The sequence below is a fragment of the Triticum urartu genome, chromosome 1A (genome assembly GCF_056163025.1).
Source record: "Triticum urartu cultivar PI428250 chromosome 1A, HENAU_Tu73, whole genome shotgun sequence".
In the NCBI taxonomy this organism is placed as follows: Eukaryota; Viridiplantae; Streptophyta; class Magnoliopsida; order Poales; family Poaceae; genus Triticum; species Triticum urartu.
In genome coordinates, this window is record NC_141873.1 from 437,508,318 (window position 1) to 437,532,439 (window position 24,122).

General features: G+C 43.8%; 1 protein-coding gene and 1 long non-coding RNA gene across 3 annotated transcripts in view; both read left to right on the top strand.

The window, feature by feature from the left end:
* Nucleotides 1–24,122, top strand: part of LOC125531996 (uncharacterized) — a 167,342-nt gene that overhangs the window by 49,521 nt on the left and 93,699 nt on the right. The gene's annotated exons all lie outside the window — the stretch shown is intronic.
* On the top strand, nucleotides 11,470–13,953 carry LOC147991597 (uncharacterized). Its single transcript, XM_087524272.1, has one exon. It carries the CDS (start codon nucleotides 13,049–13,051, stop codon nucleotides 13,805–13,807), a length of 759 nt encoding a protein of 252 aa, XP_087380398.1. The 5' UTR covers nucleotides 11,470–13,048; the 3' UTR covers nucleotides 13,808–13,953.

Sequence of the window (24,122 nt, forward strand, 5' to 3'; positions counted from 1 at the left end):
TGAAACCTAAGACACCGGTGCTTATACCTATACTTGCAAACAAACCCATCCCTTGCTTCTTTACCTATTACGTATAAACCTCTTCCTACCAGGTGCGTCTAATTTATCCTGGGTGTCCCCACCAGAAAGTCCACCGTTACCAGAGCCTCGGTACCTATACCGGAATCTTAACCATTACCATCACCGGTATCACCTCCATCTTTACCAGACTCAGTATAACCATTACCATTATCATCATTGTTTCCACCATCATCAGCATTGTCCTCAGAAACGGGAATATACTTTTTTAAGTCAGAATCCTTACAACCTAAAGAATTCATACTCTCACATAAACATAAAGTTAAGAGCACCGGGAATTAGCTGAGCAGCTTTCAAGGTGCCTACTAGCAGTTTGTTTATGCATTCTCTATTTCAGTTGCCAGTTTTCCACGTTTCATCTATCTAAATTATTCGGGCATGCTCCAAAAACCAAACCAGGGAACACATTCAAAAGTAAGAACATGAACATAAAAAAATAAAAATAACTCAAATATTAATTTGACAAACAACCAATAAGAGCAATTGCGCATCCAGACATCACGTTTTTCGATTCGAGTTTTGGCAGGGCAGGCAATCTGCGAATTTATGGATCCTTAAGCAGTAGAAGAAGGAAAGTCTGCCTTTTCTTCCACCTATACTACTTTCTTCTTTTGCGGATTGGAGGTTACCACAGGTTGCTTAGGAGGATCTATTTCAATGAAACCAATAAAAATAAGAACTAAAGATCTAATCTTTAAGAACTCAACGATCTTCTATCGAAAAAGAACCCGATGGAATTATTAGTATTTGGGATCTCCTACTCATCCCACCTCATCCGGTCTATTAGGTTCGGGAAGCTCGATCAACCCTGAAGAAATATGTGAAGAACAACATCTTCATTTCGAAAAAGGAATATTCTTTTTCTTCTCTTTTTATCTTTCCAAAGAAAACTTCTTTTCTTGCTTGACATGACACCAGGAACAGGAGGTGGTTCCACAACTCCATTCAATACCTAAGAAAATCTCTAATACTGAGATCAGCCTTTCAGTAGAGGAGCAACCAATGAGTGCGGACGCATACACCCTTGATTAGGACTAGCAATTAGGAGATCGTCCTCGAACAAAGAGCTCAACTGCTTTTGATTTCTTTGGATCAAAGCACTTCTTTGGCGGAGCACTAAAATCAGTACGGACACTGGGATCGACCATCCACTATTCTTTAAGGCACCTGAACCAATTATGAGAATGAACTAATAGCCAAATGTTTATCATATATAGATGGATTCCTTCCACCAATGCCAACATTGAATTCTAGACGACGTGCTTCATACTTCAGACATACTTTACGAAAAAGGGGAAACTCGGTTGAAATTCTTTCCAGTCGAAGTTTAGTTTTAGAGCCCAAAAACCCTCGATGAATCAATAAATCCATCCTGAGAAAGGGCCATTTCCCTCCGTCTTCCTTTGGGCAACGAAGAGTGCATTCTCCATCCAGTATTTGTTTGATGGTTCTCTATGCTTTCTTTCGGCTGGAAAGCTAAGCTATTCTCAGTGCTCTTACTTCAAGGATAAAACAAACTATCTATTAAAAAAAATCCTTATCACTACAAGCTCCAATACCACGGGGTAGCGACAGAAATGTGAATTAGTACCCGTATCTGCTGATACCTGAATTGCTTCCACTTTAGAATCAGCTAGGCGAGAGCCCTGTTGTCCTACTGAAATGGATTCTAATAAATTCACAAGCACACGGATAATGAAGGGAAGCAGATAGAACCTATTCAATCAAAAAACGTATTCTAACGCCTGTATTTAGATAAGAAAAGCGAGGTTTCAGTGGCTTGGAAGGGAATCTATCATCTGTCGGTCTAACGGGGGTTATAAGATGGATAATCTCACCAATGCTCTCTGACACAGCATACCTGCTATCCAAAGACCCCACCTATAATGTCAAGATAGCTCTGTCAACCAACGTTGTTTTATAGATCCAACCTTACCAGATGGTGTTTCTCTTATCTTCTCCTGAATGGGTTACTTAACCCTAGCTATACAGGTGGGGCACAAGAGACGGTACCAAGAGCTGGAGAAGCACCTGGCCCTGTACCTGTGCTGATTGAGTTCGAGAGCACCGGTATTTATTGCATTAGGACAGGTCTTGCATTGCTAGAGCTTTTAGGAAGACGAGTAGCTCTCGAGTACGTTTCTGTTTCAGCCACTCCAAATGAGCGCGTTTCACCATGCTCCACCAACTGTTCCAAACTGGCATCCTTTCCTAAACTCAATGAACTAATTGAGAATTCTTCCCTGCCTGGGTGTGCCCTTAATGAATTGATCCGTTGGCGGCTATAGCGAGATCTGGGTCAGAGTCTATCTCCCCATCCCTCCGGCGAGGTAGCAATGAGCTATCAAACGCCAATAGAGGACAGATCCTGTTGTCCGTTTGTTTCAGCACCACAATCTTTGTTCGTTCCTACAGCATCTAAATCAGCACTGGGAGCGGTTCCAGATGCACTTTCAGGTGAAGTCACATCAGACGTTTTCGAGGATGTTCTTGCACATTGCAGGGGTATCGAAACCCGTGAAACTGGGGCTACTGCCATTACAATCTGATCGAAGGGATGGCATTAGGTAGACAACAACCTCTCTTGAGCGCCGCCTTGATGGCTTTGTGAATGAAATTCGAGTAGATGTTGTTTCATCCCGCGTATGTCTAGAATCTTGTTAGGATTCGTCTATTCCAGGTCAGGAAAGAGCTTCTGTAAACTATCGTGATAAGCATAGCCTTCGCCCCGCAGAGTGCTATATCAATGGTTCACCAGGCTCAATTCATTAATGGCTTAGGGCCGGTCTTCAGTAAGTCAATCACCATCGGGTGGAGGGGAAAGCCCTACGTCAAGGTCAATGGATTCACCTACCCCAGTCTCAGAACTTTCTAGACTTTCTTACCTGTGTTCTTCTCAACTAAGAGAAGGGCGTGCATCTACAGCAGTGGTATTATCTTCCTTTTTCTTTTTGCATCTTTGAATCCTGGTGTGTTGGTTAGTACCGAAGCCTCTTGGCTAGTACAGAGTTGTGGTTTGATATAGCTACTAGAGAACCTGGAGGCACTCTCTGAAAATAAGTATTCTTCATATGACATGTGAATAGACAACTCCTGGTATGCTCATTTCATTCCTCTTGGACCTAGATCTTCACTTTCAAAAGTGCAGAATTGATGTATCAAAGGCATTTCAAAGGAACAGAGGGTCCATCTTTGAAGTGAGAGACAATTGGTTTCAACTGTGTCGTAGGGGTTGTATTCTTAGACCTGCCAGGCGGGAGGAACCACCGTCCTGGGTATTGAGCATGTGAATCATGTTATTTTGTAGGAATAGAGATTCTCAGCCATCATATCTTGTTCACCCTTGGCCATGTCTCCTTCCGAGAATGAGTTGGTTTGGGGAGATCATTAGGTTACTGAGATCGAAGTAGTGAGGCTGCTTGAGTGCCATCGAAACCCATTTGAAATTGCAATGACATATTGAAGTAGTAGTTCGTTCAGCACCCGATTAGGTATCTGGAAATAGTTCCTTAGCTCTTTTCTAGTTCGTTAATGACCTCAGCGGTTGAAATGGAATTGGATCCCGGCTTGTTAGTTAATAGAATCTAAATGAGATTGAATGGAAATGTTGGTAAACCGAGGGGTGCATCATACTTTTCAATAGATGTTGGGGTTCCTAAACCATAAGGATACTCTTTTCATAGAACAAGGCCTGCCAATCGATCTCCTAGGCTATAATCCAAGGGATAGCTTAACATGCATCTCCTAGATGGAAGTGTGCGACAATAACTTTGAGCTCCTGTAGTCTTTGATCCTTGATCTGAAGAGGTAGGCAGCTATGATAAAGAAGCCAAGGGATGAAGTGATTGTGGTTGGCGTGCCACATGGAAACTAGATAGGTGGAAGCTATTTTAGACGACCTTGCGGGTCATCCTAACATTGAAATGAAGCTATTCGAGCAGACAGTGAATAAAGCTATGAATGGGGGTAGCTTTACGAGGCATAATGCCGGTGTGCACTTTTCTTTTCTCAAACTGTGGTTGATCCTCTCTAAATCAGAGGTCAACATTTCTTTGCAATGAACGTTTATTAGGTCTGGAAAACCTTGTTAGGTGCACTCGTAGGTGAGCTCAAAGCGAGGATTCATGCGTTCTTTCTTCTCAAGAAGACGGAATGATTGCTCGGTATGATATAGATTCTTAGCCAGGGGTTTGGTAGCTTATGCCCCCTAGTTTGCAACGTAGAGCAGAAATGGTTGAAACGGCTCCCATTGTGTGTGGGAATTCTTTCAAATGTGCATGGCCTGGCGACTGACAGGATGCCCCTGCGAGTGCTATTCCATGTGCTGGAAAACCTCTTTGGCACATCTTTCGCGATCTAGTTAACAGCACTTTAGTGACTCATGTCTTCCATGGCTTAAACCTGCTTATTATACTAGAAACAATGGAATACCTCAAGTTGGATATAGGTGAGGTGGGACTTAAGAATGCCTTGTCTGGAACATCTCTTCAAAGCAAGAATTAGCGTATAGAAAGGAAGCAGCATTTCCTTTCAGCTGCTTTTAAAAAGTCCCCGGGGATATAGCCCACTTCTCATTTCTCAACACCAGCTTATCTTCTCTTTTCTTAAGTATAAGAGGGATAGGTACTTATTCCTGGCCGGCGGTATCATTGCTGCTCCCCGCCTAATGCGGATCATTGTGCAATGCTTATGTGAAATCTCAATCCAAAACGGAGCCTTCTTTCTACGGATATGTGCGGTAGAACCCACGCCGACGTCAAGATCAGTCTCCTTTCCTTTCAAAAGTGAGCGAGCAGAGCTGAAAAAGATGGAGTTACCTGGAGATGAGATTTCTTTCTACGGATATGAAGGATAGAAATATGCTATTTGCTGCTATTCCATCTATTTGTGCATCAAGTCCGAAGAAGATCTCAATCTATAATGAAGAAATGATAGTAGCTCGTTGTTTTATAGGCTTTCTCATATTCAGTCGGAAGAGTTTAGGTAAGACTTTCAAAGAAACTCTCGACGGGAGAATCGAGTCTATTCAGGAAGCATTGCAGCAATTCTTCAATCCTAACGAAGTAATTCCGGAGGAATCCAATGAACAACAACGATTACTTAGGATCAGCTTGCGAATTTGCAGCACCGTAGTAGAATCATTACCAACGGCACGCTGTGCGCCTAAGTGCGAAAAGACAGTGCAAGCTTTGTTATGCCGAAACCTAAATGTAAAGTCAGCAACACTTCTAAATGCCACTTCTTCCCGCCGCATCCGTCTTCAGGACGATATAGTCACAGGTTTTCACTTTTCAGTGAGTGAAAGATTTGTATCCGGGTCTACGTTCAAAGCTTCTACCATAGACCTAATTCGAGAAGGCTTGATAGTCCTAAGAAAGGCGAGGGTGTCCGAATGATCATTTTACATCACGATATCTTTTTCTTCTGGTTATGCGTTTTCCTCTGAACTTTTCTTTTTATTTATTTTATGGAATCGTCCGGGCAGAAACGGGCAAGAATCTCTTCTGTCGTAGAGGCCTCGTCGAGTGCTTCCGCTACGCCAGGAGATGATGATCAACGAAAAAAAGGGGTGGGACGGAGAGACGCCGATGGAAAAGAGGAGTTGAGGTCAGAGCCATCCACAAGCCACACCCCGCCGAACCCTTTTCCTGAAGCACCATCTATTGATTTCTTAAGGAAACGCATTAAAACGGTTCTTAGGTCCTGTCGAAATAAGTGCCCGGCGGATCGCCTATTACGCTCTACTTACTCGGATCTTCACCTTGAAACGGCGAGCGCGGAGAAACGGATCAAAATCGCCCAGGTCCTCGCGGATATGTCCAAGCGAGGCCAATATTTTAGGAGTAACAAAAGGGAGCAGCCCCATACCGACTTGATTATTCAAATCTGCGATTGGGAGCGGGATCACCTACGAAAAAGAAATTCACTGGTGTAGGTTTCTTTGCAGAAACCGAGGCCCCTACTTTCCTTCTAAGGGTAAGTCGGGGGAAACAAGAGCGGGAACGAGGGCTTCTTTCACTGTTTCCCTAAGTTCAAAAGTGAATGTGGAAACGCTGTCTATGGTCTGGTTATAGCATCCCCTTTCTCAATTCCTTTCTGGTCAATAAGGATGGTTATAGCCAGCTTAGAAGGGAATTCTAAATGTAAGAAGTTGCTGGATGGTTTGCTCCAATGAAGAGGTACACCTAGGTAGGAGGGAGGGAGCACTTCGTTAGATTAGGAGAACTAGACCATGAGCGGGAGACTGGAGCGTTTGTACCATCGACGAGGGCCAATGAGACTAGACTATTCTACGAGTTTTCTGAGGAGCAACAACGGAAGGTGAACCTGGATACTACTAAAGAGGAAGACACAGACTAACAAGAAACAGCCTTGACTTATTCCTATCTACACCCACACAATCTCGATTTGACAATTTAATAAATGGAAGAATTGACTGTTTTATACAATGAGACCGTTCATCTTACTACAGCAGAGAGGCTACCAGGACACGACCTTTCGCACAATTGAAATGGTACTACTGTGTCCCTAAGGGCCCCGTCTTCCTTTTCAGAGAGAACTGAATCTGAACATCTTTCTATATGATAATTCGAGAGTAAAAAGGGAACCGAAAACATTGATTTTTTGTGAGAGCAATGATGAGTCGAGCCGCATCACATCAACTATAGAACTTAACATACACGTTTTCTTGTTGCGTTGCATTCCATTGTTTCAACCCTTCCCGGATAAATGCAAGTATCCGCTGATACCGGATCGGATCACGAAGAAACAGGAACAGCTTTCGCACTAGCAGAATGGGTACCACCATCAGGATTGAGAGGCCAGTTCGTTCACGATGTCCATGGTCCTGAAGATTACCGGGATCTTACGTATGTGAATTCATGCGAGGATACTATCAAGCTTCACCGACTCTGGCGGGGAGACGACCTCGCCATAGCAAGGCACTAAAGCTTATGTTGCAAATTATTAATGGATCAGTAGACTTTGGCGCAGCCATCCCAATCCACTTCAGCAGCGCCAGCGGCATCTCCAGAAGAACGAGGACCCTCTGCCTACAGGTAGAGATACCTGGGGTGGATTTTAAAGTGAAGAGCTGTCTGTTCTCAAGCTTATCCGCATTTCCCATCTGAACTTATTAAATAGGGGAAGCACAAAGGCTATCGAGTAAGAAAGGACAACTCCGCCCTATTTAATAATTGGAGCAAGCCATTTTCGAGTAGGAAAGGCAACGGCTTTTGAGTATAAAAAGGGGAGAAAGAAAGGATCCCAAACGAATGGATTTAGCTTGCCGAAATCATTCAATCGGTACAAAACAAATCCCAGGAATATTCTCCCAATGTTATCTTATTAAAAAGAAAGGAAATGTTTGTTCGGTAGATCGCCTTGCTTTTCTTTCACATTGGGGTTTAGTGGCAGCAAGAGGCAAGCAACTCTCTTCCGGCAGAAGCTAGCTTTGTTTACACGCTTACCTTTCTCTCCATGAATGTAATGAGCCCTATTTAGTAAGTGGGGCAAGTCAGGCAGTAGATAGCTAATATGAACGGATCTTGCAATGGATTATGCCAGAGTGAACTATTTCATCTTTTTATTGTAATTCAAAAAGCATTGGAAATATGCATCATCGATGTGAAAAGCCATTGCTGGGTGACTCGCACAAGTCCTTTCTTTTTGAATGAGGAAAAGAGGCGCATAATCGATTCCGGATTGCCCGGTGCCGACTTCCTTTCTTAAGCCAATGCACGCGGGACAACTGCTAGAGCTCGAGGGCTTTCCCTTTCCTACTCCGACGATGCATCAACAGCGGGTACTTGCCTGTTTACATTCTGTGCTCCTTGAGTCGCAACTCATCCCTGCCGTCCTCATGCGCCGCACTCGCCGTCTTCAGCGCCTACTCATTTATTGATAACAGAGGGGACCCCAGGCACATTGAATGGAATTTCATTGATGGAAGCTCAGGATTTGCTTCCAAATCTGCCACTTTAGGAGTTTTCTTTTCCGTAAGCCAATATCGGCCTAGAAGATCGCACAATCAGTGGGGTAACAAAGATCGAACCCTGGGCTGCCGTTCCAGTACAAGTTTTTACCGTTAGAATAGGAAAAGCCGGGTCAAGAGGGAAAAGGAACCGTGGCACTTCACGTAAAGAGAAGCTTTGTCTGAGCTGAGAAACGCTCTGGCTAAACACCTTCCTCCGAGCAAACGCAGACCTATTCATTCGCGTGGCTTAAGAAACAGGAAAAGCACGACCAATTGGGGTGGGGTAGGCACGACAGCTTCTCTAAAGCACGGCAGCACTGAAGCACATTTATCGTGGGTTCACATATAATATTTGTAGGGTCACCAGACCTAACGAGTGGAGTCATGGTTCCGCTTGACCTGAAAGAATGGTTGAGAGCCCCTAGCCGAATGAAACAGATCGCGCATTCTTTTCCAACTGAAGGTGCACTTTTCGCTGTTAAAGTATCAATTCACCACTGGCCATATGAAAAACTTAACTATCTTGAGCTTGAGCTCGACAAAGACTATTTCTAGGAGATAGACGCTGTTTTGCCTCACTTTGATCCAGTTGGTTCCTGAATAGGAAGGGGGATAGGTAGGTGGAGGATGCAACGAAAGGTCTCACTGGCTGGCGCCAGGAGGAGATATTGAAGGAAGAAGTGGTGATTAGAGAAGAATGGCAATGGCGTAGATCATTCTTAATTCCATCTTTTCACCCTTCCGCACCCCCTATTTAGTAAGTGGAGATAAATACGAATTTATATCCGGTAAGCGCTAAGAAAGTAAGAGCGACCTAAACCCTATCATTTATTTTTTAGAGTAAGAAACACCGGTTTTGAAAGAATCAATGGTTTCGCAATCCATTTCCGCTTAGGTCAAGTTTCCTCAACATTATGGGTGAGGTGGAAGACCAGCAGCATCAAGCTCGGTGACAATCAGGTAACAAACAGCTCGCAGTCATGTCTCTAAGCAGGGATCACCTTCTAGTATTATGAATATGGTACCTACCCCTATTTAATGCTGTCTACAGAGAGATCGGAGAAAGCTAGCACTAGAGCTGGTAGAAGAAAAGACTGGACTGCCGGGACTTGATTTCTCTCTCCATGTTTATCTATGTCAATTCGATAGCGCTTAGTACTGGATTAGAGGAAAAGGGGCTGCTGAGGCTGGTGGATAAGATCAAGCCTTGCCTTTTCCCTTTTTAAAGTGGGCATCCTCTTTTCTTTGGAAAGTAACTAGACAAGACCTGGCGAAAAAGAAGGGTTGGTTCGGTGAAGTTCGCTATTATAATTGTTCAGGCGAGAAAGTCTTTCGAAATCAAGTTATAGGAGTAGCTTACCAGCGCCCTCTTCTTCACTGCCTGTGTCAGACCCGCGTAAATGATCTGATGAGGGTGTGTTGAAAAACACTGTTAATAAGATAGTCCTATTCGTCTAATTCTTTCTTATTTTGGTTTTCATATCACTGCTTCCGTTTTCTTTCAAGTCCTAGGCTTCGCCCTTTGTTTGGCTTCGATTCCGGAAGTACCCATTGTTTCAACAAACCCACCTTGTTTGTTTTTAGCAAGGGATGCTGAGTCAAGTTAGGTGTCCTACGCTAGGCGCAATCCTCGTTTCAGTACTACACTAGTGGTATGACCTTCGAAAGGCGGAGAAAGTGGGGTTCAGGGCTTTAGGGCATACAATGGGTTATGGGGTCCATGGTACACGGATGCGCTAACCAGCGAGAAAACGCCTAGCGCTTAACTCGTCCGGTGCGGGTCTATTTCTCCCTTCGGGTCCTGTACACCTGTAAAAAGGAAAGGAGATAAGTTGTTTCTCTTTAGAAAGCTAAGTAAGGCTAAAGCTCTGTTTCCATTCCTGTTTATAAAAAAGAATGCTAGCACGACTTTCAAATAACCAGAAAGGAGTGTAGGATTGATTCCTCACATGATACGCATTTCCATCTAATCTAGTTGGGATTTAGGTTCCTGCTAGGCGAGATATTTATTTAAAGACAGCTGGAGGTACGAATTACCCGATTGTGAACGCTTCTTACTCGCAGGAATAATCCCATTGTGTCCACGTATCCACACGATTGGTTTCTGAACCAGAAGTTCATTCATTTTTGATCGAGAAACATGGCGCAGGTGTCAGATTGGAGTGATTATTGAGACGTGGTATGAGCGAACAGAATGATTGGGGTTTGGGGTAGTAACACCAAAAGAAGCGTTAGTTGTTGTCTCGGATTGAGAAGCAGTGGCATCTTTAGCGGTCAATGCCCACGAAGGAAGGTCTTTTCTCACTCATTATTTAGATTAGTTAGCCGTGTGCACCTCTTCTTTTTTCCTTTCAGAATAGAAGATGGGGTTGTACCTGTCATCTCTTGATACCAGTATTCTAGCTTATGGTTCCTTTGTCGGTTTCCCCTGACCATACATATCTACTTCGGCGTGTAAAGAAGCTGCTCCGCTGATTACCCACCAACAGATGCTTTTGGCGCTCCTACCTTTTCCCTGGGATGAGTCTCCAAAGCGGGTCACTAATAGCTTCGGTGTGCAGGAAACTATGGCCACACCCTTTCCTACTCTAAAGCCGCTGCCCTTACTAAATAGTGAAGCCGTGCATACGTTTCCTCACTCAATCCGTCTGGTAGCAGAAGCCCTTTACCTAGGGTAGGGCTTCACGAGGTTTAAGTTTAAGATTATTGATAGAATCAACGAATCTCACTTCTAATGGGCTTTACTACACTACCAGAGGAGTACAAGTTTGAAACGGGCAGCAGCTGCACACTACCTATGCAATAAATCAAGACGAAAGCAGGGCGCTTAGGACACTGGATTGGAAACTTAGACTGCCTTCCCTCTTTACTCGCTTGTTCCACTTGGTATTCACAATCAAAGGTATCCCCAACCATTATAACAAGAACCAACCGTTGGATAGGGCCACCGCTCGATGGGTTGGATCCTGCTCACCACGCGGAAAACAACCATACAATTTAGTAATTCCGGGGCTTACTATTCAAGGGCAAATCAAGTAGAATTGTGTATATAGATGAAAAAGGAGAATGGCGAAGAAAGTCAATTTGTCCAAAGCACGGTGCCGACCTCCTTCTTTTATACTATACGAACGAGAATTCTCATTTCTTGTGAATGGGCCCAATTTCCCTTTTGTTACTGGTCGGGACGACCTAAATCCTATATCGGTTTCTCAAGTGCCAAATAGAATAGTTCTTTTCCAAGTTTGGGTAGGATTCCCGACACCAATCACATCTGTAAGTAGCAAAGATTTAAACAAATAATGAGAGGCCTTTATCTAATTAAGTTGAATAATACACAGATTGTAATAAAGGAGCGTGCTAACTGTCACAGATAGCGTGGAGATAAACAACACGTACCGACCAAGTGTCGCGGTAGGTTGGCTGGTGCAGGCAGGTTTGATAACTCAGTAAGAGAGTATGACCACTTTGGGAAATCCCCTAGCTTTCGTCCCTCACTGTCTACAGCGTAGCCGTCATGGAACCCCAGTGTCTTCGTCAAGCATTCCACTCTAGTTTTCGCTACCAGTGTTTCAACAACACACAATACCGCCGGCCCCCATGCCACACATGTCAAATTATAGAATAGATCTCGAGTAGAGACAAGAAGACAGCACGCTAAAGCGATCGAAATGGTTGTACATGACTAGTCGTCTCCTGCGGCTCGCGATAACATGAATATCTCTCATTCTCTTCCATTCTTAGGCCTTCCTAAAATAAGACAAATATAAAGCAATCGAGCCAAAGAGAAAATCATGAAGCATCTAAGGTTTCCTTATCTTTTTACAATCTAGCTCCTCCGGATACGATCATGCTTAATGTTACTGGCGCATGTTAATGTCTTAATCTCATAATAGACGAAAGAACGATAGGGAGTTGGTATCAAATCCATACCGATGATGAATGCATTCCATTCCATCGGTTAAGTTGGTATCCTCAGGAAAAAACAAAGCAGCGGAGTACCCATTTTTACATGAGAAAGAAAATGAGCTGATTTGAAGCTCTGCTCTTGTTATGTTGAACAAACGCCCTGCGGGGCACGCCCTCCGGGGGTTTACGCCAGGAATTCCGTAGAAGAGAGTCTTGGTAAGAAATAAATAAAAAAGGTACAGTCTACCGCAAGTAAAAAACCCATAGCTTCTATCGCTGACGGGGCCTTTCAGGCTATCTAAAATACCACCATCGTAAAGGAGGATTCGAAGAAGACGGCATGACCGGGAGAGAGACGCAAGGATGGGACTGGAACGATTGAGAAGCACTCATTTATCACGGATGAATAAAAATATGCGTATAGTAAAGACATACGCCCCATATCTGCGGATGATAGGCTCTAATTGCATGTGACCAGTACGGGAACCGAGTTCATGTCTTTCCGGGAGTAGAGCTTGCGTTAAACTTGCTTCAATGGCGATGAAAATAGCTCAGTTGGTAGACGATGTCATGTGACAGCTTGTTTTCTCGTTGAAGCATTCTTAGACTGATAGCTAGGGAAGTCCCATTTTGCAAGGGCTCGCGGAGTAGCCACAGATAGAAATTATCAAGTACCAACCAAATAGTTCTTCCAAGGCTAAAGGCAGGCTGACCCGCTAATTATGTCGTAGGTAGGGATCTCGTTTGAATAAAATCGTATAACAATGAAGCGAGAAAACGTATGCGCCCGCAAATGGCTTTCGAGGCGATCCTGACCAGCAAACGAACTCAAATTCAAGCGACCCTCAAAGCGAGGGGAAGACCCCCATTCTTTTTGTCGAAATCTTACTGTACTTAAAAAGAACAATGTTGTTACTTCTTCAAATCTCTATTGTGTAGGTGTTCAGTCCCAGGTAGGAATAAGTAAAGGCTGTTTCTTGTTAGTCTGTCTCTTTCTCTTTAATAGCAGGTTCTTGGGTAAAAAACCCAGTCACTTTAGAAAGTCCCCCTTTTTTTAGGGAGTAGAGCTGAAAAAGATGGGAAATTCCAATGATTCTTCGTTCATTATTTCCAAGTGTCATTCTTTTGTTCATTGCTATACCATCGTTTGGTCTTGCGTTGCCAGTACTAATAATGGCATTAGTTGTCTTATTCGGAGTTCAAGGAATAGCCTTTCATCTTGGGAATGAGAATGTCGCGGATCTCAATGTTCTCGTCATGACCAATGCTCCTAACGAGGGTGACTTTCCCATAGACCAACCTCCCGTTGGCGGACTACCAGACCTCCAGCAGGAAATGGCGCACGCCGCCCATCCCGAAGCCATGATTTCGGAGTTGACTTCCAAGGTTGAAAGAATATTTAACGAAGTAGGCACTCCTCTTCCTTTAGAGGAGGGTGAGTCTGCGCGATCGTTCACTGAAAGTCTTATATTGTGGAATAGTGAGGGAGGAGATACTCTTCAACAAATCTTCTCTGATTATACGGAAGCCGGAGATGGAAGCGAATTCGTCGCAACAGCCACCAATCTGGCGAAGCGGTTTCGCCGCGCCGAGCTCGGTGAACCAGATTCTCCCGACCCCGATGCGCCTGCGGAAGAGCAGGAGGCTCATTCCACGGGATCCCCTGAAAGCACAAAAGCAAATGATGGGGCGAACGAGGCAGGCCCGTCTTCTTCGAGGAAGCGTAAAAGGTGGGATGATGATTCAGGGTCCGAAGATGACGATTCGGGGGGACCCGGGGAATCTCCAGATCCAGTGGAAATCGTTTACGAAGGGGATGCACAAGGGTACAACTGGGAGGGGGATTAGGTTGGCCGCCAACTTCGCCTGCCTTTCTATCTGAGTTCTTCCCTCTTGATGCTTTCGAACGACTCCTAAATTTCACAAAATCCTTTTTTTTCTTTCTTATTTGAAATCCAAATCGAAATGCCTCAACTTGATAAATTAACTTATTTCTCACAATTCTTCTGGTTATGTCTTCTCCTCTTTACTTTTTATATTCTCTTATTTAATAATAATAATGGAATACTTGGAATTAGTAGAATTCTCAAACTACGGAACCAACTGCTTTCGCACCGGGGGGGCGAGATCCGGAGCAAGGACCCTAAGAATCTGGAAGATATCTCGAGAAAAGGTTTTAGCACCAGTCTCTCATATATGTACTCCAGTTTATCCGAAGTATCCCAATGGTGTAAGACCGTCGACTATTTGGGAAAAAGGAGGAAAATCACTCTGATCTCTGATTTCGGAGAAATAAGTGGCTCACGAGGAATGGAGAGACAGATTCTCTATTTGATCTCGAAGTCCTCATATAACACTTCTTCCAGTCGGATCACTTGTTGGAAAAACATAATGCTCACACATGTTCCACACGGGCAAGGAAGCATAATATCATGAAAGCCGTCTGATAATCTTTCTATAGGTTCCCCGAAGAGAATGGTCTCATCACAAAAACACTTTCTATATGTTCTGTTATTTCGAGATTCGAAGAAGCAAGCAAGTTTTTCATATAGTTGTTTTTGTGTAGTGATCTCTGTTCATGGAGATCACGAGGCCACTGATACCCGAAGTGGTTAGGTGGGATAGAAGAGAGGGAAAGCGGGCTTCTATCACATAGTTTCTCTTTCAGGGTACATAGGACGGCCCTCTCGTCATTACCTTTTGTGCTTACCCGTAGCTAGCTGTGCCTGAAGTCATGGATGATGCTATTCCCACTGAGAGATGTGCTGCAAAATGGAAGCTGTGTTAGTCCTCGGCTAAAATCATCTTCCTTTATTAAAGACCATATATATCCATATGTAGATAGAAGAGGGGATATAGTCGTTCAAAGCTAAGGTGAGTCTGTTCCAGCTAATTCCTCAGATTCCACTTTCCTGTCTGTCCATGTAAAAAGGAGTCCAGCCCACAAGGAGAGGGAATCCACAATAATATCTGTTTTAGATGCTTTCTACTATGTTTCAAGTGATCAAAGAATAGTATGTTTAGACAGAACTGAAATAGCAGATGCAGATTCGAATGTTAAGGTTATTAAAGCTTAAAAGAAAAAGCAGTCATAGGTTAGGTGACTAAGAAAAGAATGTGGAAAGGGTCACGGATAGGATTGGTATATTAGTTTCAGCTATAACAGAGATTTCTCAGCATGTTTCTATCTGGTTGGTATCCGCTGGTACCATTCATTGTGAGTGCTTTTAGGGGTTGCTCAACTCTCGGCTATTTTCACCATCTAAATGATTGCATCTTCCCGTTCTCACAATTTCTCAAAGGTTATTGTATTGATACTATGGAATTTAGAGTGAAAAAACAATAGGGTTCAATTCGATTCATTTTGGAAACTCTAGCGGGGCCATCCCAAATTCCTCTCAGCTGTCATAATTGAATAAAAGGGATCGTATAGCTTTCCAATCCAGCAACATACATCTATCACCTAGGCATAACTGCCAACATCAGTATGCAGAAAGAATCTGTTTAGAACGGTTTAGAGTCGGAACCAAGGCAAGATATCCAGGATTCCGTGTCCCTCCAACTCCATCCATTGGGCGGCGTCTTTTCATCCGGAGAAGCTGTCGAAGCGATAGCCATGTCTGATCCCCGTATCTGTGAAAGAGCAAGGTCTTCCTAGTGGAGTCTAGAAAAAGAGCCGGGTATTCTGAGTGGAGTCTGGAATGAGACCTGCTGCCTCTGGCTTGACCATTAGCTGCTCTATCTGTTATTGGCATGGCATTCCTGAACCCATAGAAAAAGAAGGATTAGGAGACGTCCATCGAAATAGACTAGGAGGCCTCTCACTAGCGCTATATAAGCTGCCGGATTCCCTTTCACTTAAAGCCATTCCAACAATCTATTCGTCGTAAGCCCTTCTAGCAGGAGCAGGGGCTGGAGCAGGAGACAGATCAAGCAGGAATGGTGAGTCACTCACAAAAGGTATTCACACCGAGCCTGACCCACCAACCTATGCACAATCTGATACCCCTCCTCTCGAAACGGAAGAACCAAGGGAAGCTTAGACCAAGCCATTGATCTATTCGAATTGGAGAGCCTGGAATGGTGTTACCAATAGCCCAGCCCCATCTTCATCCGCATCTTCATCTTAGGAATGCCTTTACCCATCCACCTAGGAACACAGAAAGCTACCATTTCTTGTTGCATCATTCTGGAATCCGTGGGTCAAGCTCACTTTCCGGGAATGCTATCGCTATCCTTTGAAACTAGTTCTCTCATTCTTCTGTTTCATACAGCCTAAGATTGGAAATCGAAATCCCCAAACAGACAGACGAGCTTCCCAGACCCCGATATGGAGATGGCGACTCAAGTCTTGCATGCCGGAAGGAGTGATTCTAGTCTAGGAGATCTATCAAACCCAAGTCTTTCTTTTACGAGCCTCGATCAATAATCAGTGTTGCACGCACCCATACCAAAACAAGAAACGGTACACTTTCCCTATCCCCATTCCCGTACCCTTTCCATCTACTGGCCAAGGTTTCCATTCTTTCTACTGGCCATGGCCAAGGAAAGGAATAGCCAACACCCATAAATTCTATGCAAACACTTCTCATCACCTTTTCCGCACCCAACCTGGTCTCGTGAGTCCAGGCCTAAGGATGGATACCTCTGCCTCGAGCTGACTTGACTATGTTCGATTCTATTGGATTCCATTCTCATCTCTGCGAGGAAGGATCCATAAAGCCAGCTAGGCCTCTTCTTATCGAAGGATCTATTACAGCCTATTCAAGCGAGAAACCTTTTGAGTAATGACTAGGTTATAGATCTGTATGGGATCCGCTAGGCACAGCCCGCGGTAGATCCCTTAGCGCAAAAGTAGGCAACCCTATGGCACCAAGTGGGTCAATCAAGTGATCAAGTATGATTCATCTCTAAGCGAGCGTAGAATATACAAAGCTTTCCATCTCCACCAACGGCAGATTTCTATCTTGCCATTTCAATTTGGCTCTATGAGAAGCTTGTATCCCTCGCTGTGACTACTATTCTTGTGTACAAACCTATGGTGGATAAACCTCTATGGTGCATGCATATCTGTTTCGCCTAACTTGTCTTAGTCATTCCCACATTGAATCGAATAAAATAGGACCAAAAGACGGAGGTTTCTGAACTTTTTTATGCTGTATGCCTAAGTTTCCAAACCCGTCTTGAAGGTTACTTTACCAGAGAAGTAGGTCCTATTGACCAAGAAGCGGAAAAAGCATAGTCGGTACTTCTTAATGCGGTACGTAAGCTGGTTATCCTGACTAACAATCATGCCTTGCTTGGATTTAGGGATTAGGAATTCTTATTGGGAAAGAGATTGGATTGGCATTCAAGTAGGAGTAGATCCTATTGGTCCAAAGTAGGCATTCTTGTATCAATTAAAGTAGCTATCTTCATGAAATAAGCGCTAAGATTCTAGTTCAAAGATAGGAGCATTAAGCTCTAAATCCAGTCAGTCCAGCTGGAAGTTTCACTAACTACTTAGGGAACTAGGGACCAGACCAGAGTTATGATTGGTGTATTCCATTCCTACCGTAATTGAGACTTGCCCTCGCTCGCGGGTGATTCCTTATAGCTTGATCCATGTGATGGCTGTTCTCTGCAATGAACCACAACATGTCCATGGACTTCACAGAGAATTGAGTGAATGCACTAAAAACCAAGAAATGACATAGCGAGAACTGAGCAGCTCGAAAAGCTCGGACTTCGTATACAGAAAGTAGAACTAAAAGCAGATGAGTAGAGATTGAATCGAGCATAGAAATAAGAGAGTTTTTCTTTGCTTAGCACTGTTCGGTTCGTCTTTCTTTACAAGTCAATCTATGCATAATTCTATTTCTTGCAGCGCTGAATCCGCTTTTGAAATACAGATCAGGGGGCGGTATTCTTATTCCTTGGCTCGCCACTTATGAAACAAAACTAGATATTTCTTATTATTTTCTTAGGAGCTGAGCTCCGCATGCGGTTCGATTAAGATGCGACAAAACCTTATCCATTAGTCTTGCGATGCCAGGGATGGAGGGAGTCATCAGTCGCACAAGCTTATTGCTAAAGCCAAGACAGGACATAATAGCTTCTAAGTAATGCCATTGTACCCGCTTTCATCATGCCCAACTCAAAAACCATTTATCCCATACTTCTTCTTTTCTTGTTCCTTCGTATGAATAACAGGAATCCCGGTTCGGATGGTTGACCAACATTATGATTGTGTATGAACTAGGGCTTTGGCTCAACACCTGCTGTCTTTCTTGCCCATCCTTTTGTGGTATCGAAGCTGTTCATTGAGATCCATAGGTTCACGTTACAACCCACCAATAGTCGATTCCAGAGCGGAAGGCGAAAAAGATAGGACGGGGACCCTTCGGAAGAAGGTATATGCCCGTAGTATCTAGAAAATATTCATGGTTGCAAGAGCGAGGTTAGTCATCCTCACCATCACCATCAAATACCGGTACTCGCTTTTTCTACAAGCTTGATTTACGAACTCGACCTTTCGCAGGAAGGAAGTTCCGTATACCATCAACGGAGTCAAACCGCTAGAGGGTCACATATATCTAAATACTAGTTCCGATCATACCAGTACTTACTTCCGTGGAGATACGAGAAAGGGGGAGAAGATGCGATTATGTATCATAAATACTAAGGCCAGACAGACTAAAAGGGGCTTTTGGATACGAAGAAGGTTTTCACGTCTTGCTTTGGGTGGTATGCTTCCTCACTGTTGCTATTCTGCCCTTTCCCGGTAGTCAACCACCAACGAACGCAAGGAGATCTGGACCTGCATGTAATGTTTTTTTTTGCCAATACTCTAAAGCAGCTTCCTTACATCAACATGGGATTGCAAAAGGGAGGGAAAAAGGCGACTCCTCCTTAGTAGGAATAGTAGCTGAGGCTGCTTCAACTCATAACGAAGCTATTCCAGCACATAAGTCCGGGATGATCTGAGGTCGCTGGTCTCACATGGAAGAGATACGAGCCTCCGCTGGATAAACACCAGAACTGGTATCGGCTTCTTTTGTTCGTAACGAACAAGCAACGGATTGGGGATTGCCAATAGAAAAAGATACAACCAACCAGCAGCTTTTGGAAACCAGGATCACCCCCATTGTAAAGAGAACACGGCACCCCTTTCCGTAGGGGCTCGCAAAGGTATTATACTGGATGTGCGCAGAGAGCTAATGAAACTCCATTCCTTTTTCTCTATACTCAAGGATCTGCTATAGCTTGCTTTTCCAAGAGTATTGTATTGACCTGATTCCCCAGGAAAGAGTTGATGGCATCTCAACGCAAGAAGGTAGAGAAGAATCCCTAGCGAAGATGTGCCGAGAGCGAGAAAGCCTGTCTTCCCCGAGATTATTTATTCCTCTTATTTCTTATATGAATAACTGAAATCAATCCTCACTTGTATTAACTTCATGAGTGAAGAGATAGAGCACTGCTCCTATCAAAATCAAATAATTGGATTTGTTTCCCCACTTCCTCCACGGGATTCGTACATCGGATGAGGATTCCTACAACGGTACAACGGATCAATCCATTCAAATCAATGAAACCATTAGGTACGCCCCGGGATCTACTCTATTTTTAGATTTGCTAATGCCGAGATCCGATGCGAAAGCAAAGCGAAGGTTGTTATTCAATAGTTGTTGCCGGTAAAGGAACAGCGGAACGGGTATCTTTAGCAAAGCAATTTTGATTGGTTGAATCGTATTGAGTTCCGGTCTCTTATAGGGTCTTTCTTTGTCCTACTTATAGTATCTTTCCTCCAACCTATCGAAACTCGTGTTTTTATTAACCAACAACACATGCACTTTGTTAGAACTAAAGAAAAGGTTATTCAATCCACTAGTGCAACTGAAGTGAAGGAATTACCTATTCTGAACCTCCACAAGAAAGAGCTCATAACCACTGCTTGTGAACAGTTCTCCTCAACTGAAGGCGCACTACTGTTACTATCAGTCTAGTCTCTCGAGGGCACTCTTTCGATCTCGAACAAACTGACTTCTCTGGAAGAGAGATATTCAGAAAACCCGATTTCCAGTCCTGTCTTAAGAACCCGACTCCAAAGAAAGAAAAAAGAAAAGCGGACTAAAAGAGAACAACAAAAGAGAGATCACTTTCGACGATTGAACAGCACTTTTATATCCAGATTGGAACTGGACTTGAACCTTCATATCCAGATTTCACTCCACTTTCACTTTCATATCAGGAACGTCGACTTGCACTTTCAATAGTGAATTATTCACTTTCCGGAATTGGCTCATATTCACATAGGCCAAGAAAGACGAATAAGACCTTGAACTCCCTATTTCACGTATAATCGAGAGACTCATAATATCAGTGCCTTGGGTAAATGCCTACCAAAGGGAGAAGATTACCGAACTTTTTTCTGTCTTCTTCGCTTCCTAAAATATTTAGGGAACAGGCTGGCTTTCATGTTCATAAGTTCTCTTTGTCACATACATCCATCGCTTTCGTCTTTCTTGGCTTACTCAGGTGATCTAATTAATGGGCAAGCCCCACTCAAAGCAATTCAGTCCCGGAGCTCTTTCTTCTAAATGCGGATTCAATAGCACCGGTGACGAAAGCAAAGGATATTCAATCCACTTGTCGTCTTGTGGGCCTGCTTCTTTCCGTTCTTTCTCTTCTTTTGCAGAGGTGTGTGTTGCGCCACGCATACAAATCGTTTTTTTAGCCAAAGGGTGACTTTACCACTCGCTTCTGGTTCCAATGGATATGGGTTAGATGGATGGAGTCTTCCTTATTGAAGTGGGCAAGGCAAGCAGCTCCTCTCGAATAGGCTGATCGGTGATACGTGATTTTGGAATAAAAGCTAGACGACTCAGCCCTCTTCTCATCTCAAAGCTCGACCTCTGCCACTACTACTGCTTCCCTAGCCAAGCCATACTTCTCATTCTTTGCTTGAATCCATAAAAAAACAAATTCCGTCGAGTTTCCTTGCATGGGTTGATTGACCTTGAAGTCCATATATAGATTCCCGTAGTTCATCTCAACTTGACCAACCATTGAGAATGGAACAAATAGGGGAGATGGAATTCTTCTATATTGTCTTTCAACCCTTGCTCTTGCCTTGGCTTCGCCTTCCACCTTCAGCTAAGCACCTAACCCGTGGGACGGGACCTTCGGTCTAGCCTTTGTTCGGGTATGGGACCGACCTGGGATTCTTCCATCCGAGTGAGTACCGCCCTTCTGATTTGGTTTGAGTACGGGACCGACCTTCTCTTTTGTTTGTAATTGGGCTTGCCCGAAACAAAGGAACTTTGGTGTGAGAACCCACCCGAGTTGGTAACCCAACATTTTCACCTACGATTTCTCCCTCGTCTTCTTTGCCTAGCCTTTAGCTTCTTTCTTGTCTGATCTTAGATTTCACTGTTAGGAAATAGGGCATTACCTGTCACTCCGCCTTTCTAAGAAGGCCTTTCGCTTAGTTGTCCTTTCTACTAGAACTTCCCTTTAGCAGTTCTGGAACATCTATAGTATGCTTGAATGTCGGCAATTTTTCTATATTCTCTTCCTCCTCGTCCATTAGTTCAGTTCCTTTCCTTAGTGAAATCTGCCCCCCTCCATCTTTCGAGAACAACAAGAGGGCATTCTCAAGCAGGCGTATTCTTCTTCACTTCCTAAGAAGGCATTTTCTTGCTAACAAGCCATTCTGGCAAACAAAAGAGCTACTTCTATCAAAGAGGAGCAAAGGCTAAGCGGAACTCCTCCCTTCGTGTCTTCTTCCTTTCCAAGCTTGTTGCGGGGAATCTGGGCTCTTTTTCAGCCCCTAAGGACTGCTACTTTGATGAATGAGGCCTGACGGTCTTAATTCCTAATGCTACTCCTACTGCTATTGCTATTGTTACTGCTTTTGGGAATTGGCATCTTTCTTCATAGGGGCCTAGCCAAGGAAAGCTTTCCCATTAAATGAATGTGCTTGCGTACTCTTCGATTCCTGCGGGAAGTGTGGGACTAATTGAATTTCATTCTTGTCTGCTAAGAGAATTATTCTTCCTTACAGCTTGCATTCGATGCATCCACCGTACTAAGAGCTCCTTCTTGAAGAACCGATTCTGTAACAACCCCAAAGGCGAATCTATCTAAATAAACCTAAAACTCCCATTATGATTTGAGATTGCCTTGCCGTTGCGCCCCTTGCCTTTCTTACTGGATTTCCAGTTGATGGGGAAGGCTTGGCAAAGAAGCTTGTGTCGGAAGAGAAGTGGAAAACTAAGCTGTTCGGGCTTAACTTAAACCTGATTGCCCTAGTAGGAGTCAGAATAAGGTTGAGGCTTGAAGACAAGCAACTGACATCTCGGATCTTGCCATTGCCAGGAGCATGGATGCCCAGAATGCCCTCAGTCTATGTCTGTCTATATAGGCTTTAAGGAAAAAGGCAAGTAAGCCGTAAGCCAAAAATCAAGGCTTTTAAGGACCTTCGACAGCTTATAAATAAGCTAATAACAGATCTTTTGCGTCTTTCGAGATGCGAAGAGAAGTAAGAAGGTTTACTATTGGGATAACGAAGATATGACCATATTTCAGATCGATTTTCAACAGACGAGATCGGATAGTAGAATAGAGAGAAGGATTTGCTGCTTTCTTAAAATGATAGAGAGTCAGGAGAGGGTCTATGTTAATAGAGCTCTTTAGATAGGGAGAGGAAAGACGTAACTAGACCGCGGAAAGAATAGAATCTTTTACCGCTACATCCGCTGGAGAAGAAAACTCAGCAAAGGAGATTCCTATCCTTTCTCTAGTTGAAGACTAATCTGGATATTCCCGAAGATGCTTGACTTCGAGTTCTTGGAGTGACAGCTTTCTTTGTAAACAAGGGTCCCTTACTCTATTACTTTTCCACTTCATTGATCTGAAAGAAGTGACAGAAGAAAGCTACGGGCATATACCCCTGCCCCGGGGGAACAGGTGCCACCTCAACAGCTATATTCTAAATCGTTAAGCCTCGCAACCCTTTCCTTTGTATCGGACCTTTCCCGCTTTCCTTACTTTCCTTCCTCACTCAAACTTCAAAAAGTCCTTCCATGAATCTAGGGAAGGAAAACCACCTCTGACTTCACCAAGTCTCCCTTTCTTTGGTCGAAGGCTTCAGGTCAAGATCCTTTTTCCTATCTATTGAAGATGCAAAGAGAGATGCTTCTTCCTCTTCAAGTTGGAAGTGCAAGAAGAAATGCGGTAAATAGGAGTTCCATCTACCACGCACTCGCCCCACACTCCAGCTAACTTCAGCATCCATACTCAGCTAGGAGGAAGGTGCCGGGGACACTATGAACACACATGTACTTGGTTGACTTCACGTCCCGTCTCACAACCGGGTAAGATCAAATAAACAAACAGCTTGCTTGCCCAATCCCTATTGAGAGGATTTCTTGAGCTTGAACTTCCTTTTGTAGCTCCGCTCACAAGGACTTCTTTTCATCCGCAATGAAGCTTATACCACCACTTGGTCAGTAAGGCCTGATTCAAAAAAAGATCAATCACCCCCTTCCCTACTTCAATGGAAAAGGGGGAATCGCCCTTTCACAGCCGCCCCTCCACAAAATTTATACCTATCCTTTCGCCTAAGATGATCACGAACGAAGACAGAGAATTGCGTAGATAGGAGGAGGAAACGAACCAACCCGAAAAAACAAACAAAAGGGAATGAGAGAAATGATCGGAACGATTGAAGAAAGAAAGAGAATGGCGGCCCCTTTCCTTTCGCCCAGGGGGCATCGTCGTCGGGGACAGGCTTCGAGGGTTCTTCCATATCTAGATATAGAGATAGATGATGATAGAGATCTAGATCTTTCTATAGATAGATCCTTTGAGAAATTTCTATTGATCCGCTTTCAAGATCTATGAACAAGAGAGATCCAAAAAATCTCCATGTAAAAAAAAAGAGATGAATAGATAGGGCTGAGCCGATAGCAGGACTGGGTACGATGATGGGGCGAGAGAGGGAAAAAACCCTTCGGGATGGATCGGGAAAAGTGACCTCCGGCTCAACCCACGACTTTCTATTGTAACTCACTGCTCTTGGTTTTCTACGTGGGAGTTGGTCCGGATAACATATCTTAACGAGGGATATAAAAGGGCGAAGGTCAATGAAATGGGGTCCTTATAGGTATCTGCCCATGTT

Bases quoted from the DNA above. Each gene is read 5' to 3' on its own strand.
- LOC147991597 (XM_087524272.1), top strand. From the start codon at position 13,049: ATGATTCTTCGTTCATTATTTCCAAGTGTCATTCTTTTGTTCATTGCT.